At 45.8% G+C, this 18787-nt stretch overlaps 1 protein-coding gene across 4 annotated transcripts in view; it reads right to left on the bottom strand.

The window, feature by feature from the left end:
* Positions 1 to 1249: 1249 nt before the first annotated feature.
* The window catches only part of LOC144144949 (histone-lysine N-methyltransferase SETD1-like), a 32837-nt gene continuing 15299 nt past the window's right edge, over positions 1250 to 18787 (bottom strand). For 3 of the 4 annotated variants that reach the window (XM_077676453.1, XM_077676452.1, XM_077676450.1), the window contains exons 8-14: positions 16715 to 16834; positions 15146 to 15410; positions 13036 to 14012; positions 10637 to 10797; positions 9394 to 9522; positions 8040 to 8297; positions 1250 to 1812 (exon numbers count right to left, since the gene is read on the bottom strand). In XM_077676453.1, coding sequence (XP_077532579.1) covers positions 1639 to 1812; positions 8040 to 8297; positions 9394 to 9522; positions 10637 to 10797; positions 13036 to 14012; positions 15146 to 15410; positions 16715 to 16834 — 2084 coding nt within the window. In that variant the 3' untranslated portion in view covers positions 1250 to 1638. The remainder of the gene's footprint in view (positions 1813 to 8039; positions 8298 to 9393; positions 9523 to 10636; positions 10798 to 13035; positions 14013 to 15145; positions 15411 to 16714; positions 16835 to 18787) is intronic. The other variant, XM_077676451.1, reaches the window with a different exon arrangement.

Raw genomic sequence — 18787 nt, 5'->3', positions numbered from 1 at the left:
AATACATAGAAATGTGTGTGAGCCCTCCGAAAAGAATACTTGGGCACTAATCGACAATTACCACTCGCTAGATTCTACCAACTTTTTAAACAGAGCCTGTGTAACTGCTTTAATTGGAAGCTTACAGCTCTCTCTAGTCTTATTTGATGACACATAGTGCTTTATTTGCTTAGAAATAAATAATTAAAGTTGGTGTTTCTCCCTGTTGTTTGCTGTTCGTCATGTATATGCCCACTCGCAGTAAAAACAGACGGTTGTATTTGCACCTACCCTTGTAAATTCAACGTGTGCGTGCATCCCGCTCCTGGATGACAAGCAGTATCAGAGGCCTCCCCCCTCAAGTCACAAAGGAGTGGGATGTCACAGCGCATTGAAGAGCGAGATCATAGGTTGTTTGAGTAGCAGGACAAAAATGTACTGTTTATGGCACCATTTAAGTTGGGTGGGAAGCAATGCCACTGGTTGTATACCTACCTTAACCCAGTTCATTTTTGGGCAAAAGGTCTACTTGATGAGAAAAAACAAGTGATGCGACTCCCCATGTGGTTGTTTTTCCGCGGCATCGGGTGTGGAATGTTCCAGTTCACTTTCTTTTTTTTTTTTGCAGCAAGTTATAGCCAGACACCCGAGAGATTAAGAGAGAAAAAAAAAAGAAACCTTGATTGCAATTTGTGGTGGATGGGGCTGGGAACAGTAGTTACTGGTTTACTATCACAGTTTACAACTTATCGGTACACTGCATGCTGCGCATAAGAATGGCTGCTTTTTATATAACAATCAGAAAAATTATGAAACTCAATCCTAACATAATTTTTTATCCCAATCTTCAAGGGTGGTTATTTTCTGCAAAACAGTAGGCACTATGCCTCTTTTTTTTTCTTTTGGATCTAAACACACTTGCAGTTCAATCCATACTCCGAAAAAAAATTTGTCCTCTCTACTTCTCTCAGAGCAGGCACTTCTAGTTTGCACATATTCTCATACACAACATGACAACTAGCAGCGAGCGCGATGCAGCCTCTTTCAGAATGTCTGGGGCAAAGGTAATGTGAAAATGATCTTCACCACAATAAAGTGTACTGAATTCTTCCTAAAACAAACTTTTGAGTGGTAACAGTACAACAAAATTGAACGCCACGGCAACTGATTTAGCCTAGACTTCTCAAGGGCACCCGGCCCTGCTCACAGCCAGCTTCGTCCGAGACAGCCAGCTCTTTGTGCCAGAAATAACCAGGCAAGAGACCACATGTCAACTCAACTGCGAGCGCACCTCTCAGTACACACTGTGTACAAAGTGCATCAATTCATTTATTACAAGTGTTTGTAGAGGAACCACTGTACATGTCTGAAAACAACAAGAAAAAAAAAATAAAGAAAAGGATGCAGTTAGAGAGTGCTTCACAAAAATGACTGTTTCTCTCTCTCTCTTATATACAATAAATGATGTGTTTTTTGCGGAAAATCGACTGTACAATGCCAACACGGGGAGAGGGAAACATTGCAGCACACGCGAAGCACAGTCCCTCGCGGTGCTCTCCTGGCCTCGTTCTTCCCGGCACAACCAGGGCAAAGATGAGATGAGTACTGTACACTGTACACACACACACACGCACACACACACACTCGGGGCCGCACAGCTCAGTTCAAGAAACCTCTGCACTGGGGCGCTCCGCACAGGCACGAAATCTTCTCGTCCTCCAGCGGGAACTTGTAGTCGTAGGTGATCTCCTCGTTGACGTTGATGGGCTGCTTTGAGTAGATGACAATCTTCTTCTGCCCCTCCACTGTGATCACCTTGGCGTAGCAGTTGGGCTGCACGGACGAAAAGAAACGAGCAGAAGGGTTTGCTGGAGGGCCAGTTCGGACATTGTATTACGAATAAAAACGGCGCAAAAGACGGGACAAAGTAAGAAACCGCAGCGCCTGTGGTTCCTTACTTTGTCCTGTCTTTTGCGCTGTTTTCATTAGGAGAAGAAAAGGGCAGTAGCCAGCGGCAACTCGGGGGTGATGCAACAGCTACTCACATTGTCTGACCATTTCTCGTGAATTTCCTTACAATCCTCCCACACAAATATGAATTATCCACGGCCTGCTTTTCAGTTCGTTTTCTAAACGTTTACAGATGATTGAAACGAGCAAACATCCCTCCAGCTTTTATAAAACAAAGGGCAATGCAGTTGAACCCGACTATATCAAACACATTTACATCGAATTGTCCTCTATATCGAGCTATTTCTGGTCACGGTATATTTGTAGTGAGAATATATAGGAAAAATTACGCCAATATCGAACAAAAATACCACCGACTCCCAAGTTGCCAAATGCCATAGAAATGCTTCCCCAAGTTGGCTTTCCCTTGGGGCAAAGGATAATTTCCACTGGCACAGCACTAAAGGTGGTTTAGCCCTTCCACTCATGGGCAGCGGGCAGCTCTTTCTCCTCCTTCCCTTTAGTCTGCCTATCGTGACTGCACTAATGCACTGTGTAGGGTGAGCCGTCAACAGCACCCCTGCAAAAATGATCCTGGCCCACCACCCACCATGCTTTTTTTTCGTTCGTTCCCACTTTGCGGGCTTTCTTCTGAAATGTAGTTGTGGTGGCTAACCCTAGTGTCACTAAGTGAAGGCTTATTTGGCGGCCTTGCTAGTGCAAGTGACAGAATTTGTCTTTTGCCGTGAAGCTGGTAATAATAAATAGAGTCAACTGTGGTGAAAATTCCGATGTCTCCGTGGCACACGAGATTCCCAAGAGCAACCTTAGCATGATCGGCAGGGAGTTTAGATTAACCTTCTCGAAGTAGGCTCTGGGCATATGCTACTAAAGAAACCACCCGAAATTGCTTCGAAAATCCTAAGGAAGCCACCGCTGGTGTTGCAGGAAGGTGGAGCGAGCTGTTGTAGAGTGCCTCGATGCGCGCGGCCCCGCTTAGAGTGGTGTCAGCTTTTGAAAGGGCAGGTGCCGCCTCGGCGGCCTTGGCGACAGCGTGGCCGCCATTTTGACTCCTCCGGCCGGGCCCCGGCGCTTGGTGTGCATGTTGTTGCTCGCTCGATGCTCGTTCCCCACCAGTTTTATGCGATCGTTTCCATCACCATGCCCTTGTGATGCGGGCCGCAGGGCAAAAATTATTCTAGGAATTGCTGAAAACTCTAGCACTTGCCCAGGGGATCGAAAAGAAGGCTTCTTTGGACAGCGAAAATCAAGCGCGACAAACGGCATTTCACCAAAGCCTCATCCATTTGTATCGTAAGTTAACATTTATTTTTTTTTAGCGCGAAGCTATTTCATCTGCCAGAAATATTTAGCGCACCATTATCTTTTATTTTATTGAATGCAAAAGCACCCGTGTGGGTAATATTTGGCGCAGCCTAAAGGGCCCCGAGTATTCTGATACATTCCAAAGTACTACCGAGGGTTTCAGAGTAGTGTCGTTGCGTGGGAAAGTTTCACCCTGGGTTCAGAATTTATATTTATTCGTGCACGCTTTCCACAACTTCGTCGAAACTTACATGCCTCTTCCGAAATGAGAACGTTTGGACACAAAAGTTATGCTGTTACTGTGAAAAATGTTCAGCGTTACGATGCCGGGCCGGTTACCGCTGTCTTCGTTCTTGTGAAGCAGTGCTTTTTAAATGACAAGTAAAAACAAGCCCAGGCCTATTGCGCAGTGTTGTGTCATTCTTACACGATAATTAAATTCTGCCCTAGTAGGAAATCACGACTTGGCTACAAACTTTTCATAGAAATAAATCTGTAATGCCTGCTATAAAGTATCGCCCCAACGACCTTATCTTTCGCCAGCTGATTGTTTTTTATTCGCAAACATTTTCAGTGCAAAGGTTTATCGTATTACCCTAACAGCGGGCAAGGTCCATTGTCGCGCTCATTGAAACGGCTCACGGGAAAACGCACGTGAAATCAGATTATTAAAATTTTCCCGTGGAGCTAACCTCTCCAATGAATAAATACTTCTCTCTGTCACACACACAGCTTGTTCTTGCCGGGGATCATACAGCGCGCACAAATGAGGGTTTGGTTAGATGACAAGGACGTACATTAATCGTTATTTTGCCAGTCTGCTGAAATCCAGTTGTAATTTCCTTTGCAGGCTTACTTTGAACCAAACTACTATGAATAAAACTGTGGGATGGTTGGGAAAGGCTGAAACCGAATGCAGTCATGAAGATAACAGCGAGTCAGCGACAGTCCTCAGCAAGTTCTTCATGTAGGATTTTATTAGTGAAATTTCTTCTGCAGGCGCAGCATTACACGAATAAATCACATGTTCACTGGAATTTTTGGGTTTTGTTTCGTAAAAGTGGAGCGGCAGTATGGATGTGATGTGTTCAGGTATGCCCGTAAAATATCTTCTGTAAATGGTGGGGCGGGGATGCGTATCAATGTCAGATAATAATAAGATAAAAACAGGTGTTTATATGCCACAAAAATTTAAATGTTTGAATCATTTCCGCAAGAATACTAATAAAGTAGTTCACATTTCATCTTACCAGCGTATTTACACAGTATTGCCGCTCGGCACCTTATTCCTTGGAACAAGGGGTGTGTGTGTGTGTGTGTGTGTGTGGGGAAGGGGGGGGGGAGGGGGGGCTTTTTCTGCGTGCAATGCAATGATGTCAGTTTTGGAAAATTAATAAATTGTTTGTAAACATTGTAAACACTAGCTAGCTCCACAATACTGAGATTTTTACGCTGTGGTACATGTACAGCTGCTGGCAGCATGTATGTAAGTGCTTTAAGGGGGGACACTGGTCTTGAGGACCGAAAATTTGCCAAAAAATCAATTTTCTGTATTAATTTATTTGCAGTGTACAGGTCCCAAAGAATGTACCTGCAAAATATTGTAGCTGTATCAGAAGTATTCACGAAGCTGTCGCCCTTTGAAGTCGCCTAAATGACCATTTTTGCCTATGTTTGCAAACTTCGTGCCCTGTTTTCTCAGAACGAATTTTTGTCCCACACGGTCAGCTGTCGGGTACTATATCTTGGGATGTACTGGTTCGATTTACATCATTTTTGCTGCATTCGAAAGCTTATGAACTGAACAGTGCAATAAAACCACAAAAGTACAGAATTTCTTTTTGCTGAGACAAGACTTTATGCAGTTAGTTTTAAAAAAACAGAAAATTGATGACCTGACATTTACAAATTCTACAGCGTTTGCAGAAACCATGCTAAAATTACTGCAGTGGTATAGTTGCACTCCCTGGTCCTTCTAGGGCACAAAGGAATAAAAGCTATTTGAGTATTTCATAGGTACATAATGAAAAAATTGCCCGAAACGGAGTGACATAACATGTTGCACAACTCTAAACGTACACCCCATAGATGAAAACTGACTGCATATTTGTGCTCAGGATGTTGAAATACACTCAATGTGTAAATCTCAAGCACATAGGTTAAAAAATAACAAAAACGTCCTCAAGACCAGTGTCCCCCCTTAAACGATGGGAAGCGTGTTTGGAACAACGTTTTTACAAAGAAAATAGGTAAAGGTTTAGACTTATCGAACGTCTGTTGTTTCCCGCCTAAGGAAGAAGATTCGTTTTTAATACATAGAAGTCTACATCAGCCACTGACGCCTAACACAGGCACAGGCCATTAGCTTACAAGGCATACTTCGTTCCTTTGATAAGCATTTAGGCAACAACAGCGCTAAGTGCTGGCTAAGCTTCGCAAAATAGAAAAGCTTGCGAACGTGCGCTTGTGCCTGAACGTACCGTGCACCGCAAATGGTCACGCGCTTCGCATGCTACCCAGCTGCGGCAGGAGGCATAATGGCGGATGCAGTAGCAGACGACGCGGCTGTCCTCACCCTCAGCGGAGCGCGCGAGCATCAAGGCACCCTAAGCTGTTGGAACTTCCAGATGCTGTTGCCAGATCAACGGTTGGCAAGTTTGTGTGTGTGGATGATGTCACGACGATAGAAGAGTTTGGCAGACTACATTGCCGACAACATACCAAGTGCAATTGAACGCGTGTACGACAAGGAAAGCAACTAAAATCCTCTGCTCACAACCTCTGAGGTGATTGGTGCACTCAAGGCAGTTTTTGCGAATGTGAAAAGTTGCAACTTCAGCTTCTCTGACTCTTTAGACAACATGGAGAAGTGTGTACTGTCTCAGGCAGCAAGGTTATTCAAGCAGAAAAAGACACAGGCCTATTTCATGCGAAAGTAAGGCAGTTTCATGAATAAAGTGTTTTTATGAATGGTACGTGCTATTATGACATCCAATTCGTTAGCATGCTTATATATGACTTGAATCGAATGGATAGATGTTTTTTTTTTGTGAGTTTGATATAACTGGGTTTCACTGTAACAGGAACGAGCAAAACCCCATTAAGATGTACACAACAAATGTTCATAGCAACAAGCACATGTGACACGTACAAGCTTTATACCTCTCCTGCAATGCTTTCAGGCAGAAAACTCTGCCCCATTGGTATTGCTCGAAGGCAGTCTAAATTCCCAGCATTTACAAGTGGCCCCGCCGGCCCCTAGGGGGACTATAAATGCTTCATTACAACATATACCCTCCCTTCATCTCTACACTTGGATGTCCAATTCCTGTTTCTCCTTTTATAAAGTTTATCGTTCCAGCTCCTGTTTGGCCCCACAATCCAAAGCACAGGCGATAAGGTCACTCAAACTGTTACAATTTGTTACAGAATGGACATCCACCAGGAAAGTGTTGGCCCACAAATGCCTAGCGCAAGAAACTGAGAAATGTCCACAAAATTAAACTGCTGCTGATGCTACTCCTCTCCATCTGCCAGAGTTATGAGTAATGCCCCCCAGGGCATCCCCTTTCAGAAATTTCCTACCTCTTCCTGCTTGTGATTATGCGTCAAACCCACAAAATTTGAATTTTGGTTGGCAAAAGCAACAGCTACAGGCAATGGTTGCTTCTTCCACTTTTTTTTTAGTAAAGCTCAATCAATGTTTTAAAAGGTAATTCTTCACAAATTATCTCCTTTTTAAGCTGCAAATATGTACTCCACTAACGTCTACTCAAACATGTAAAAAAAGCAAATGCTCAATCTCAATTCAAGTGGTCAGCCTTAACACTGAACAATGAAAATACTAGGATTGTGCGAATATACGAGCACTTCAAATATTCGAATATTACGGTATTCAAATTCGCTTCAACCCGAATTTAAAATTTCCGGCATTTCGGAGTATTCGGGGTGAATGAATATCAAAACTGTGCTCAAGTAATATGAGGAGTTTTGGTTTTGTTAGGCAAGCTGCAGTGCCATTGACATCACACTTACATCTTGACTACATGTAGAGCTAAAACAAGCTAAGCCACATTCAGAGTGTTGTCGTAGCCATCTTACGCGAGTACATTTGTCAAGAAAGTCAAGGCTCCCGTTTCATTGTTTAAAACGATGAAACAGTGACGAAACAATTTGTTTGGTTACCGTGCGGCACACGTGCAGGGAGCAGGTGTTTATTGCACTCTGCGCTTCAACTTCTGTGGGCATCAGTTAGTACTTCAGAGAGAGAGAGAGAGAAAGACTTTATTTGAGGCCAGCAGGGAGTGGGAGGTCGGGATGCGCAGAGCCTCCACATCCCACCCACGTTCACGACGTCCTCGGGACTAGGCCCCGCCGGTGTCGGTCAAGCGACATGGCCAGTGCGTCCACGAGTGCCAACCTGATATAGAACTTCTTTATGAAGATCCCGCCAGGCCCGGAAGCTAAGTGTCTCAGTGACACCTGACAACTATTCGAATTCGCTTCAAAAGTATTTGACCCCACGGACTTATTCACTTCAAATTCGTATCGAACTAAAATATTACTATTAGCACAAGCCTAGAAAACACTGTTCAATACCCAAGAGTCGCTGACAGATGTGTTGGTTACTTGGGTGGCACAACAGAATGTATAACCCCCAAAACACTCCTCCAACATGCGGACTGCTCCATAATCCAGTAAGCTTTACAATACGAGATTGTCTTTTTGGTCATGCACACAGACGCATCGGCCAGGGGCGGCCCAGAGGGAGAGGGGGCACTCACGTTGCAGCTGTGGTTGATGAAGCGCGCCAGGTTGCCGCACTTGGTGGCGTCGATGATGGTCTCGACGTCCACCCGGAACAGGTACGAGCTGCCGATGCCCACCTGGGTGTAGTACTGCTCCCGCCGGTCGGCCATGATGGGCCGCACCATCTGGCCCACATACTCGATCACCATCTCGTCCGCCGCTATCGGCTCCAGGGCAAACAGGCCCCAGTCGTGGATGCGACTCTTGGCAAACTTGAGCTGCTTCTTGCGGAACTGCACGGGTACGGAGAAGGATGAGGGAACAGCGTGCTGGCTCACCGCATCGAGCAGAAAGAGGGAAAAAGACTGGCACCCAGCCAAGCGCAGCATGGGAGAAGCCACGTGTAAAGACGTCCAAAAATCTGGAATTCAAGATCTATCCTGGTCTGAAGTTCAAACCATGGTCCCAAACGAGCTAACCCCTAGGCCTGCCATTAGTACCAGCAATCCGAAGTGAAGGACAAGTGTTGAGGCGGCTTAGTTGTGTTAACTGCTAAAAATGTAACAAAGTCTGATTTTACAAATTCTCTGATCTGACGAACTAATTCGGGTTCCCCCCAGCTCCCCGTATGGCTCAAAGCTTTTATGAACTCGAACTAACGAAATTGATTCAGCACCATTCTCGATTTAATGAAGTATTTCGAAAAACAGACACATTTAAAAAGTAGCGATTTCGAATGTGTCTCACCAGCGCCATGTCAGGAGAAAAAAAAAGGCATCTATTTTTGTTTTCACAGAGCTCTACATAATAAACAGCAGTCCCGGTTTTCAATCAGCGATACTATAGATAGCGCAAGCTGTGATGGCGGCCCTTGCTGAACGTCTCGCGCGACAGGCTACATTCAAGGTATCCAGGTCACGGTTTCTCCATGCGCTTGCTGCATTCACTCACATCTCTGTTCTGGGACCTCATAAAGGAACCAAGGATGCATTGACTGTCCACCCTGTGCTAGCAAAGCACTTCCAGGCAAAAATCACAGGCGTTTTTGCAAGAACCCCTAGAGTTTCACTGTTATTGGTTTAAGCGCGAACATTTAGCGCATAACTAAATTTTAATCAGCCAGCGAGCGTTGCGGCCAGCAGAAATATGATGTCGTGGAAGCTGCTCAGATGCACGTCCCTTTAGACATCGAATTTGTGGAATCAACTACTCGTAAAATGACAGTCCCATTTTTAAGAAACTCTCAATTCTATCAACCACACGAAGTCAGCTGGCTTGGCGTAAGTCAGCAATATGGGACAATAATTGTCTGTTTAAAAGAAACTTCAAGCGTGCTCTTTTCTTCTGTCACACGTGCCATGCAAATCTCAGCAAGCACGCAATCCTCACCTTCAGCTGGTTGAATTTGAGCAAGTCGCTGATCACTTCGGCTTCTCCGAAAGAAGTCAGCAGTCGTCGCTGGTTTGACCGTGCTTCCCTGCTTGACTGGGCAGCAACACGGGCTTTACTTGCTGGGTCCTGAGAGGTGCAGAGATGACAAATGACAAACACACCAGTTAGTAGTGCAGTTACTTGCCTGATGACATCCTAAAGGGCATTACCCTATTTATCAACAGACGTGCACAAAAGGAATGAGGGAATATTAATGGTAAAGCGTCACTACAATGTCCTCCCCCAGGATCCTTATAATATAAGCCATTAAAAATGAACAAGCATTATCAATGATTAAATCTAAATTATTTGTCACGTAACTCACCTAAAGAATCGCTTTAATTTGTAAATGTAGCAGTTTCTTCTCATGCAAATTTGTAGCATGTCTGAATAGGAAAATGTCAAAGCTTTCGCAAGAATTGAGCCTGGCAAGCAATAATGAAACACGGTATCAAGGTACCAGCCATTGGAAATCATTTTTTCCTTAAGTGCAGAAAACAATCTCACATAAGCTGAATGTTTACAAGAATTGCTGCACTTGGCACTAATTTGGATGCCCTAAGGCTTCACACCTGGAGATAAGCTCACTCAGTGAAAAGTTTTTTCAGCTCAGTTAGTCACATTAATATTTTTATCGAGTGAAAATATTAGTCAGCCCAGTTAATCAACTGCTCAAAACATGACATAGTATCCAAGACACTCCAACCTGTCATGAACAATTGAAAATTTTTTTCAAGCTTTTATTATTATTATCTCCAAGACAGCCGTGAACGACTTGATTAACGACGGTCTCACTCCTGCCATGTGAATTAAAAGCCGTGTGAATTTACTCTAATCTGTAAAACAACTTTTTCAAACAAGCCATTTGCTACAACAGTTCAATACCCACCTCCAATAAGCAAAAACGAAACATACACTTTTCTTTTCCTAACAGAGCTCATAGCCTAAAACTTGGATGGCTCGATCAAAAGATCAGCCGTGGCTTTTTTGGCTTTCAAATGACACGGTGACAAGCCATAGGAAAGTGGCCTCACGTGCCACTAATGCATGCGACATTCAAAGGCCACTGTTGGCTGTGGCTCCTCAGGTACGAGAGGTAACCAATGACAACAAAAAATGCCACTGTGAACACGTGTTGTAGCTCAACATCATGGCGGCCACTTTGCTACCCCCCACCACCCTAGGTGCGTGCAAGACTTGCCTGCTGCTCCATCTGGGGTACTGCGCTGCCAGACTGCTTGAAGCGCGCCTTCTCCTTGACGTCCATCTTGTAGTAGCCCTCACTGCGGGCACACCCCGTTACGTGCACCCGGGCCTCCTCTTTCTTCTTCTTTTTGGTCGGGTTTGGTATGTTGGTCGGTGCACAGAAACGTTAAGGACACAACAAGGCACAGCGCGGTGGCAATGGCCAAGCATGATTTCAAGAGTTATAGCCCTTCTGAGACTCAATTTACGGTACGACTTTTGCGACCACTCACTCCTGAATGAGTACAATCTAACATTACGCACAGAATTCTGAACCTACGTCCCCAGCTGCAATAACCATGCATTGGCATGACATTAGACAGTTTTAGTTGAGCACACGCAGCAACTCTGCGCACGCAAGGAACTTGCGGGGGCGCGAGAGCACCCACCCAAGTGGGAGCTGCACGCTTTGCGTGCGCCGGTAAGTTTGGGCTTCTTGCGTTACGGGTCTTGCTGGCTTTGCGGGCTGTACGTGAGACCCTTCCCGTCCTCTTGCCGGTCTCTCACCCACGAAACGAAAGGAACAAAGGAACAGCGTCTCCCCACAAACTGGTTTACGGCTTCGTCTGGCTAGGTTTACGCCTGGCGCTGGCCGACATGTCTCGGCAACCGCATGTTTTGTTCGCCAATCTGGTGTTTAGTGGCGCTGCACGACACACAAAGCGCGAATTTCGGCGCTACTGGTTTACCCATGCATCAACTTCTGCATTCGGTCAACTAAAACTGGTTCTTCACGAGAACTTTGCTGCGCGCACTGCGCTGCCGCTACTGGCGTGCGCAACTCTCTGCGTACGCTCAACTAAAACTGTCTATTATTGTTCAATGTTGATTTCCGTAAGTGCTAAAAATGAGCGATACCTTGATTTTCAGCTGCTATTAACAGTTACAATGACTTAAACGGCATCAGCCAATCGACGCAGGCAATGCCAGTGACATCACTGGCACTGGCCAGCGGCATCAGTGGGAGGGGTCATTGGGTGTCATTGCCACTTCCTGAATTTTTTTTTGCCTAATTACTAAATTTCATAATACAGCTCGAGTTACACGTGACATGCTTGTTATTCCAACACAATAACCTTTTTTTTGCCTAATTACTAAATTTAATAATACAGTTTGAGTTACACCTAGCATGTTTGTTTTACCAACTTACAGTAACCTTTTGATTGAAGTGAAATGTACGTAGTCTCTGTAGTTCCTTAATCTTCCAACTGACTCTAATTTGGGATTGCCAAAATGGTTTGCCAGTAACAGCAAACCTGTTGTACAGACCCTAAACATTCTTTTTTTTAGGGCAAAGAGTGTGCGCGGTTGTAATTTCTAAACGCAGAACTATCCCTTTTATCTTTTAGATAAGGTGCACGAGTGTAACAATATGTGCAATACGCAGGTAGCGGAACAAAAATCCTTAGGCCACAGAAGTAAATAAATCCAGGTTATCGTATATCAATTCTACCTGCCCTTTTTCATACTCTCAAAGCTCTACAGATGTACTTACTACGCAGCAAAAACACTGATTAAATTGCATCAGTCATTCAATGTACTGCTAATGGGACTAAGCCGTCTGAGAGCCTGCAAAAGCTGAGAACATGGCCGACACAAACAGCTTCAAAGCAATCATACAACAGCATGGGCACAGCTAAAAGAATAAAACAAAAAAATTAAAGCCAGTGCACTCAACGTGAAAGCTGTCAGAAGTGCCGAGCAGTGATTCGCCATAATGGGCTGTGGCGCCGCTATCCGCTCACTGCTACCACCCATCACACTCTTCCCCGACTTGCCTTACTCCTCTCCTGATGAACTGAACGGAGGTTTGTCCAACGCATTTCAAATTTCCCGCCTTAGCAGTGCTTGTGCGCCCCTGCCTACAACTATGCAAGCGAGTTTTTTTTTTTGCTTGTTTTTAATTCCGGACAGGCCGGCGCCTTACTGCGTAGTTTGGAAGACGCCATTCTTTTCTTGCACTGACACTTTTTTCCACTAACTATCATACAAACCAACCCAACGAGCATTCCTAACTAAATGAATGCGGGGGCTGCTGGTTAATTACATGCACTTTGACTCAATTATACCTGCAGTTTTCTTTGTGCTAACAACAGGGAGATGTATGACAAGTGCCAGTGGTTCAGGAGTTTCGAGCGGTTATTACTATATAAACAGCTTCTTTTTTGAAGCTTGTGTGGGACGCCGTGACGACGGTACGCCGTGGGGGGAGCTAAAACGACGAGTCGAGCCCCTAAAGTGCGCTGCACTTAAAAGAAAGGCCACAAGCTATTAACATGCTGCACCAAACGGCAACTCCAGTTGTCCCCCAGCCAGCAGCAGTAAAGCAGCAACAGCAGCAGCCAAGGATATGTGGATGGTCAACCCAGTGGGTGTCGTTGAGCCAGTAGCCCTGCACTTCATCCTGCAGCATGGCGTCGTAGCTGCGCTTCAGGTACTGCACATCCTCAAGGTCCACACCCGTCCGCAGGAACTCATACAGAATGTTCATCTCGTCCACCACATTGCGCCGAGCGAAGGCCACCTCCCGCGACAGCTTGGCAATCGGCTCCAGGGGCACATCGAACAAGCAGGAGTCGTAGAAGGAGTCCTCCTTGGACTTCCGCTTCTTTCGCACTTTGGTCTTGGGCGGCGGAGAAGACGCCAAAGGAGGCGGCGTCCGGGCTTCCGGAATATCCGCCACCGCCGGAGCGGGTGCAGCAACTGCCACCGGCGGCGCCGCAGATGCATACTCATGGTCGCCGGCAACCACCGCCTCCGCGTTGGCCTCTGGCTGCTGCTGGGGCAGGCAGTAAGAGTGGTCGGAAATGAGGTAGCTGGAGGCCTCGTCTTCTTCCTCCTCCTTTTTGTCCACCTCCAGCTCCTTGGCGAGGTCCTTCTTCGCTGGCAGTAGCTTCGCAGCATCGCCGTTCACCAGAGGCACTTCTTTCTCCGTCTCGGCCTTCGTCGGAGGCGTCTCGGGCCTTCTCGTCTCGGCCTTGCCCTCATCTTCGGGAGGCACAAAGCCGGCGGCGAGCGCCATGAGTGCTTCAGAGGCCTCGTACTCCAGGGCACCGGACTCCGCCTCCTTGGTGCTGCCCTCGACATCCTCTGTGGCAGGCGTGTCTTCGACAATGGCCGGAGAGTGCCTCGCTTCCACGGCAGCGGAGTCATCCTCTGTGAACTCGGGAGACAATTCTCCTTCCTCTTTCTCGTCCCTCTCGTCAAACAGAGGCGTAGGGGGAAGTTCGATGTCGTCAAGGTCAGGAGTCTCCCTTCTGATGTCTTCTTCGACAGCTGATGATGGCGAGGCCTCAACCGCCGCTGATGTTCGCCTTTCCAGTGGCTCCCTGCTGTCAATGGAAACAAACAAACGGCACTGTCACACTTCCGCCGCTGCACAAGTGTACAGCCCCGACTCAAACTAAGACTGTTGCAATGCTGGTATCAAAATGCACACTATGCCATAATCATCATTCTAGCTCGTTCCTAAGGCATTCACCCTAAAATCAGGCATTAAAGATGCTTACTCCATGCAGCCCCTGTAGCAAATGTCAAGACAGTGTGCTTTTATAGAGTTTCAAAACATACGGCCTATAAATAAACAATAGTCTAATGTTGAGAATATTCATGAAGCAACCAGCAATGGACCTCATCCACTGCCACAAAAGTGCCCAGTAACTGCACAGACACGCAAAAAAGAAAGCTGTACTACTTCGAATTATATCTCTGGGCATTAAGACCCCATCCCGTGAGTTGTGTATTGCTGGTTCCAAGGCAATATTATTTTCCGCTAACCTACTCCATCCCCGGGGCTATTCTTATTACAACGTCAAAAGCTTAAAGGAGCCATGAAGACAAAATACAAGTTGGGTTTATTAGAAAGACTGCTTAGTCCCAATAGCAATGATACCAATATCACCGCAATCTTCGAACAAATAACGGAGATATGAAAGAAAACGTGTGAAGCAGTCGCGACCCCCTAGCCAATTTCCCACAACTTTTCTATGACGTCACGAAACCTTGTTTGTGCGATTGGCGGCCACCTAACTGACCTGTCGCAACGACACATGACTGGACGTCTGTAATGAGGCCTCTAGTGCCATTTGACCGCATCACTTGAATGCTAACGTGCCGTTAACGCACTGAAAATTATATTTCATTGTTGGCCCGTATGACGTCATAACACGTTGTTGGCCCGTATAACGCCGTATGACGTCATAACACGTCACTGTGGCGCAAAATTTGAAAGTTTTCAAATACTTCTTGCTTTTTTTCGTTAAAAAACATCTTTTGTGGCTCTAATGGAACTGACTGAGATACTGAATCCTAGCTCTTTCTAATTAAACGAAGCTGTATTTTTTCTTCATGGCTCCTTTAAGCCCCAAAAGACGTTTGAATAAAATGCAGAGTACTAAAGCTGAGAGCCCTGAATTGCAATCAAGCAAGCCAAAGGAAAACACAAGAGGAACTTTTTTTCCTTCACCTCTGTTGCACGGTGCCCATGCCCAGCAAGGGATCTTCGTCCGATGATATGTCTGATGCAGACAACTCCATAAGGATCCGAGAACCTTTCCCGGAGGGCTTGGAAGGTACGAGCTCCTCCTCATCACTGACGATAGCCTTGATGCCTTTCTCAACGTCCGATTCTGAATCCGATTCCGCCGACTCTGACGACGACGATCCCTCGTCGTCATCACCTTCTGAGCTGCTGTCAGACTCTGAGCTATCGTCAGAGTCAGATTCGGAATCTGTGGTAAGGAATGAATTAAAAGGAAACACAAAAGTCACTTGCACTGAATGCAATATAAAAAAGATGACATGCTGCGTTGTTTGGTTTAAATTCTTACCTTACAGTACAAGTCTTCGAAGGTCAACGAGAAAACGAAAAAGGACCTCATGTACTGCATATGAAAATATGCTGCATAGCTCAATTGAGCCTTGCACTATTGCTACTACAACACAAATTTTACTGGGACGATAGCAAAAAGAAATTTGGTACAGTTGGTCGGTGCTGGTAATACAGAGTACGGAGCAAAAACTGACTGTCAGCAACTTCACTGTTCACACTATCCTGAAAGAATATTGTGGGGCTTATTACTCCTGTTCCAACACAATGAGCCTAAAGGTTTTAGACCGGCATACCAAAAGGGTGTAACTTTTTTTTTTTTTTTTTTTTGAGGTGAGCACACAGAACAGCTGTTTTGAGTAACACAAGCACTCCCTGAGCTTTGAATAACGCTCCAGACTCAAAGTGCCCCTCTGTACTAAAAAAATACATTTTCCTTCCCAGCACATGTCCCATCCAAGAACAGAAAGCGGCATATTTCTCTTGAACTCACTGCTTCTGAACATGTAAATTGTGGAATACTACAATACTCGCCGCCCGCTGCTGTCACTGATGCACGTGAAAAACAGTGGTTACGTAGTTACCAGTGTCCAGAATGAACTGCCGACTGTTCAAAATTTGGGAACCACTTGCGCAGCGCAGGCCACTGGCAACTCTGCCTTGAAATGCGCAGCCTTCACGCATGGTGATACAACTTTATGATTAAAAAATCACCTCAGGCTCTGTTCCCTAAGGTTGAGGATGCGGCAAAAAATCTGCACAAACTAGCACCTGGAACAGCCTACAATACACAGCCGAACAGCCTCTACAGAGGCATATACCAGACACGCATCCCACAATGTTTTGTCTGGAAACGGATTATCCTTGGCATAAAGAATTTTGTCTGGCATAGATAGCCACTACTGGAGATGGTCCTTCGCCTAGAAAACGTACATCTGAAATAGCATCGATGTCAGCTAGCCATGCAGCTACAATGAAGTGTCAGTTCGACAGTCCCCACTAAGTGCTGCCACTATTTTGCTTAACACTCAACTATATAGCTGAATCCTCAACACACAGCGCTTGGCTCTCATTTTATGTCAGCTAGGGCTGCGCGGAGGTTAACTGGGTATTACAACACAGTAACAAAGGAACCCAATGTGTTGCTTCCTCTACCTCTCGACAAGGTAGGAGACACCCAGCCGGCCACGGTTGGAAGATTCTTACCAGAGTCTGCTCTGTCACTACTACTATCTTGCGTGCTTGGCTCCTCATCGACGAGTGGCAGTGCCCTTCGGCGTCTCGGCGACTCTGCCTCAGAGTCAGACAACTTGTCGTTTTCTGCATCTGAGGAAAAAGAAGCACCGTGTGAGCCCATGACTTCTTGGCGGGCAGCGGGGTCATTTGCTTCAAAGGTACACGCATTGAAAGACAAGTTACGGTCGTGTCACTGGACCATACTCATCCCACAGAAGGAAGTCTGAAAATACAGTCAAAACTCGATTTAACAGGGTCATGCGGAGCCACAAATTATTTCATTAAACCAGAAACTTTGTTAAATTAGGTATGGCATTTCTCGGTCAATAAATTCAATCTACTCGACTATATGACGTAGCGACATCCAGAAAGCTATCGCGACATCTCAGTTGCAAATTGTAAACAAGTGTAAATGTGCTGGAAATCAAATTGCTGCTCGCAGAAACGACCAACGCCTGCAGTGCATTTGGAAAGAAACAAGAGCTGTTACCTCAAGCCCCGAAGACTGAAAGTGTATTTCTCAGAAAAGAAAACGGTGGTCTTTGCTTGCATGCGCTTCGTAAGGATTGACCACACAGATTTCTTGCGTCCAGTGTGTCTTCTGACTTCTCATCTATTGCGGCAAGCTGCCGCAACAGATCCAGGGCCCCCATCACTTGACCCAGTGTTGGCACGGGATCTTCGGCATCTTGAGCGTTGTCATCAGCGTCTTCGGCTTCCACTTCCTCCACGCTTCCTACGAGCCGAAACATATCTCCGTCATACAAAACTTCCACCGTGACTGCGCTTGTGTCGGCGCTCATGTAGTCAGAGAAGCTTATCCCTATGGGTACTTCATCCACAGAGCGAAGGTACTCCCAGGCATCTTCGCGCTGGTGCCTGACGTTCGTGCAGTCCGGAGCGGCTTTGGCAGTTTCAGGGTCTAGCGTACCAAAGCCAGCAGGCAGGTTTATAAGAAATCAATCAACGACTTGACGGTCTTACGCTACTTAACGCTATCATTAATTTCTTGGTTTAGAGGCTGAACCACAGATGCTGCATTCGGGGGCAGTAGCGAAGTACGGCCTCTTCCACTTCGCCATGAGGAGTAGTCTTCAGCACTTTTGCATGAGAGGTTCCCTGACGCATGCAGAGGATGTCGCCTTTCCACTTTTGTAGAGAAATGAGTACTGGCTGGAATGCCATGTGCCGCAGCCACACCCATCCCTTTGTCCACTCATTACAGCACGAATTAGGGCCGTTTTCTTGTCCAGGGTAAGTAAGCTGTTCTTTTTTTCCTGCGGGGCTCCACGTCCAACATGCTAGTAGACACTAGGGCTAACGATGTGCTTGCACGTGAGATAGCCAAGGGAGTATCCACAGAAGAGTGATGGCGAATGAACAGCACAGATCGCATCCCGAAAAATCTAACTGCCAAACTGTCACAGCGCCATTCACGGCATACGACACAAAACATATTTTACCGCTGGCGCCACCTGGTGAAATCAGATCAAAATGATAGCTTCTTTTTTTTGCACCGCTCAGTTTGTAGTGGGATTAAAGTACTCCACAATGTTACCGATGCCTCATAATCAAATTTTGAGACACTTTCTATAAAATAGACAAAAATTACAACTTTTTGACCGCCACTTTTCGAACAGTTGCTATATTGGAACACATAACTAAACTGATTGTTGAGTTTAACGCGCCGACGCAACGCAGGCGATGAGGTGCGCCGTAGTGGAGGGCTCCAGATTAATTTGATTTCGTTGTTCCAATCCAGTCACAGCATTAACCGCGTGGGCATAAGGCAGAATCAGGACAACTTTGTTAAATTGAGTTTTGACTGTACAGTGCTAACTAGAATTCCTAAATAACTTCACAACTCAACTGTGACCACACAAATCCATGAAAGTCGGCACAATTAAAGATTTGTTTTAGCTGTCACACATGGTACAATTTCCCTCAGCAGAAACTCAAGTGGGTTCGAAGTAGAGTAACTCCTATCTCAATGAAGCACTTTACTCATAAGAAATCACAATCAAGTTCGAAACTGGAGAGCAA

This window comes from Haemaphysalis longicornis, unplaced genomic scaffold (assembly GCF_048455015.1).
Source record: "Haemaphysalis longicornis isolate Haplotype H1 unplaced genomic scaffold, Haemaphysalis longicornis Haplotype H1 scaffold_7, whole genome shotgun sequence".
NCBI classification, from domain to species: Eukaryota; Metazoa; Arthropoda; class Arachnida; order Ixodida; family Ixodidae; genus Haemaphysalis; species Haemaphysalis longicornis.
This window is presented reverse-complemented; position numbering and strand designations above follow the sequence as displayed.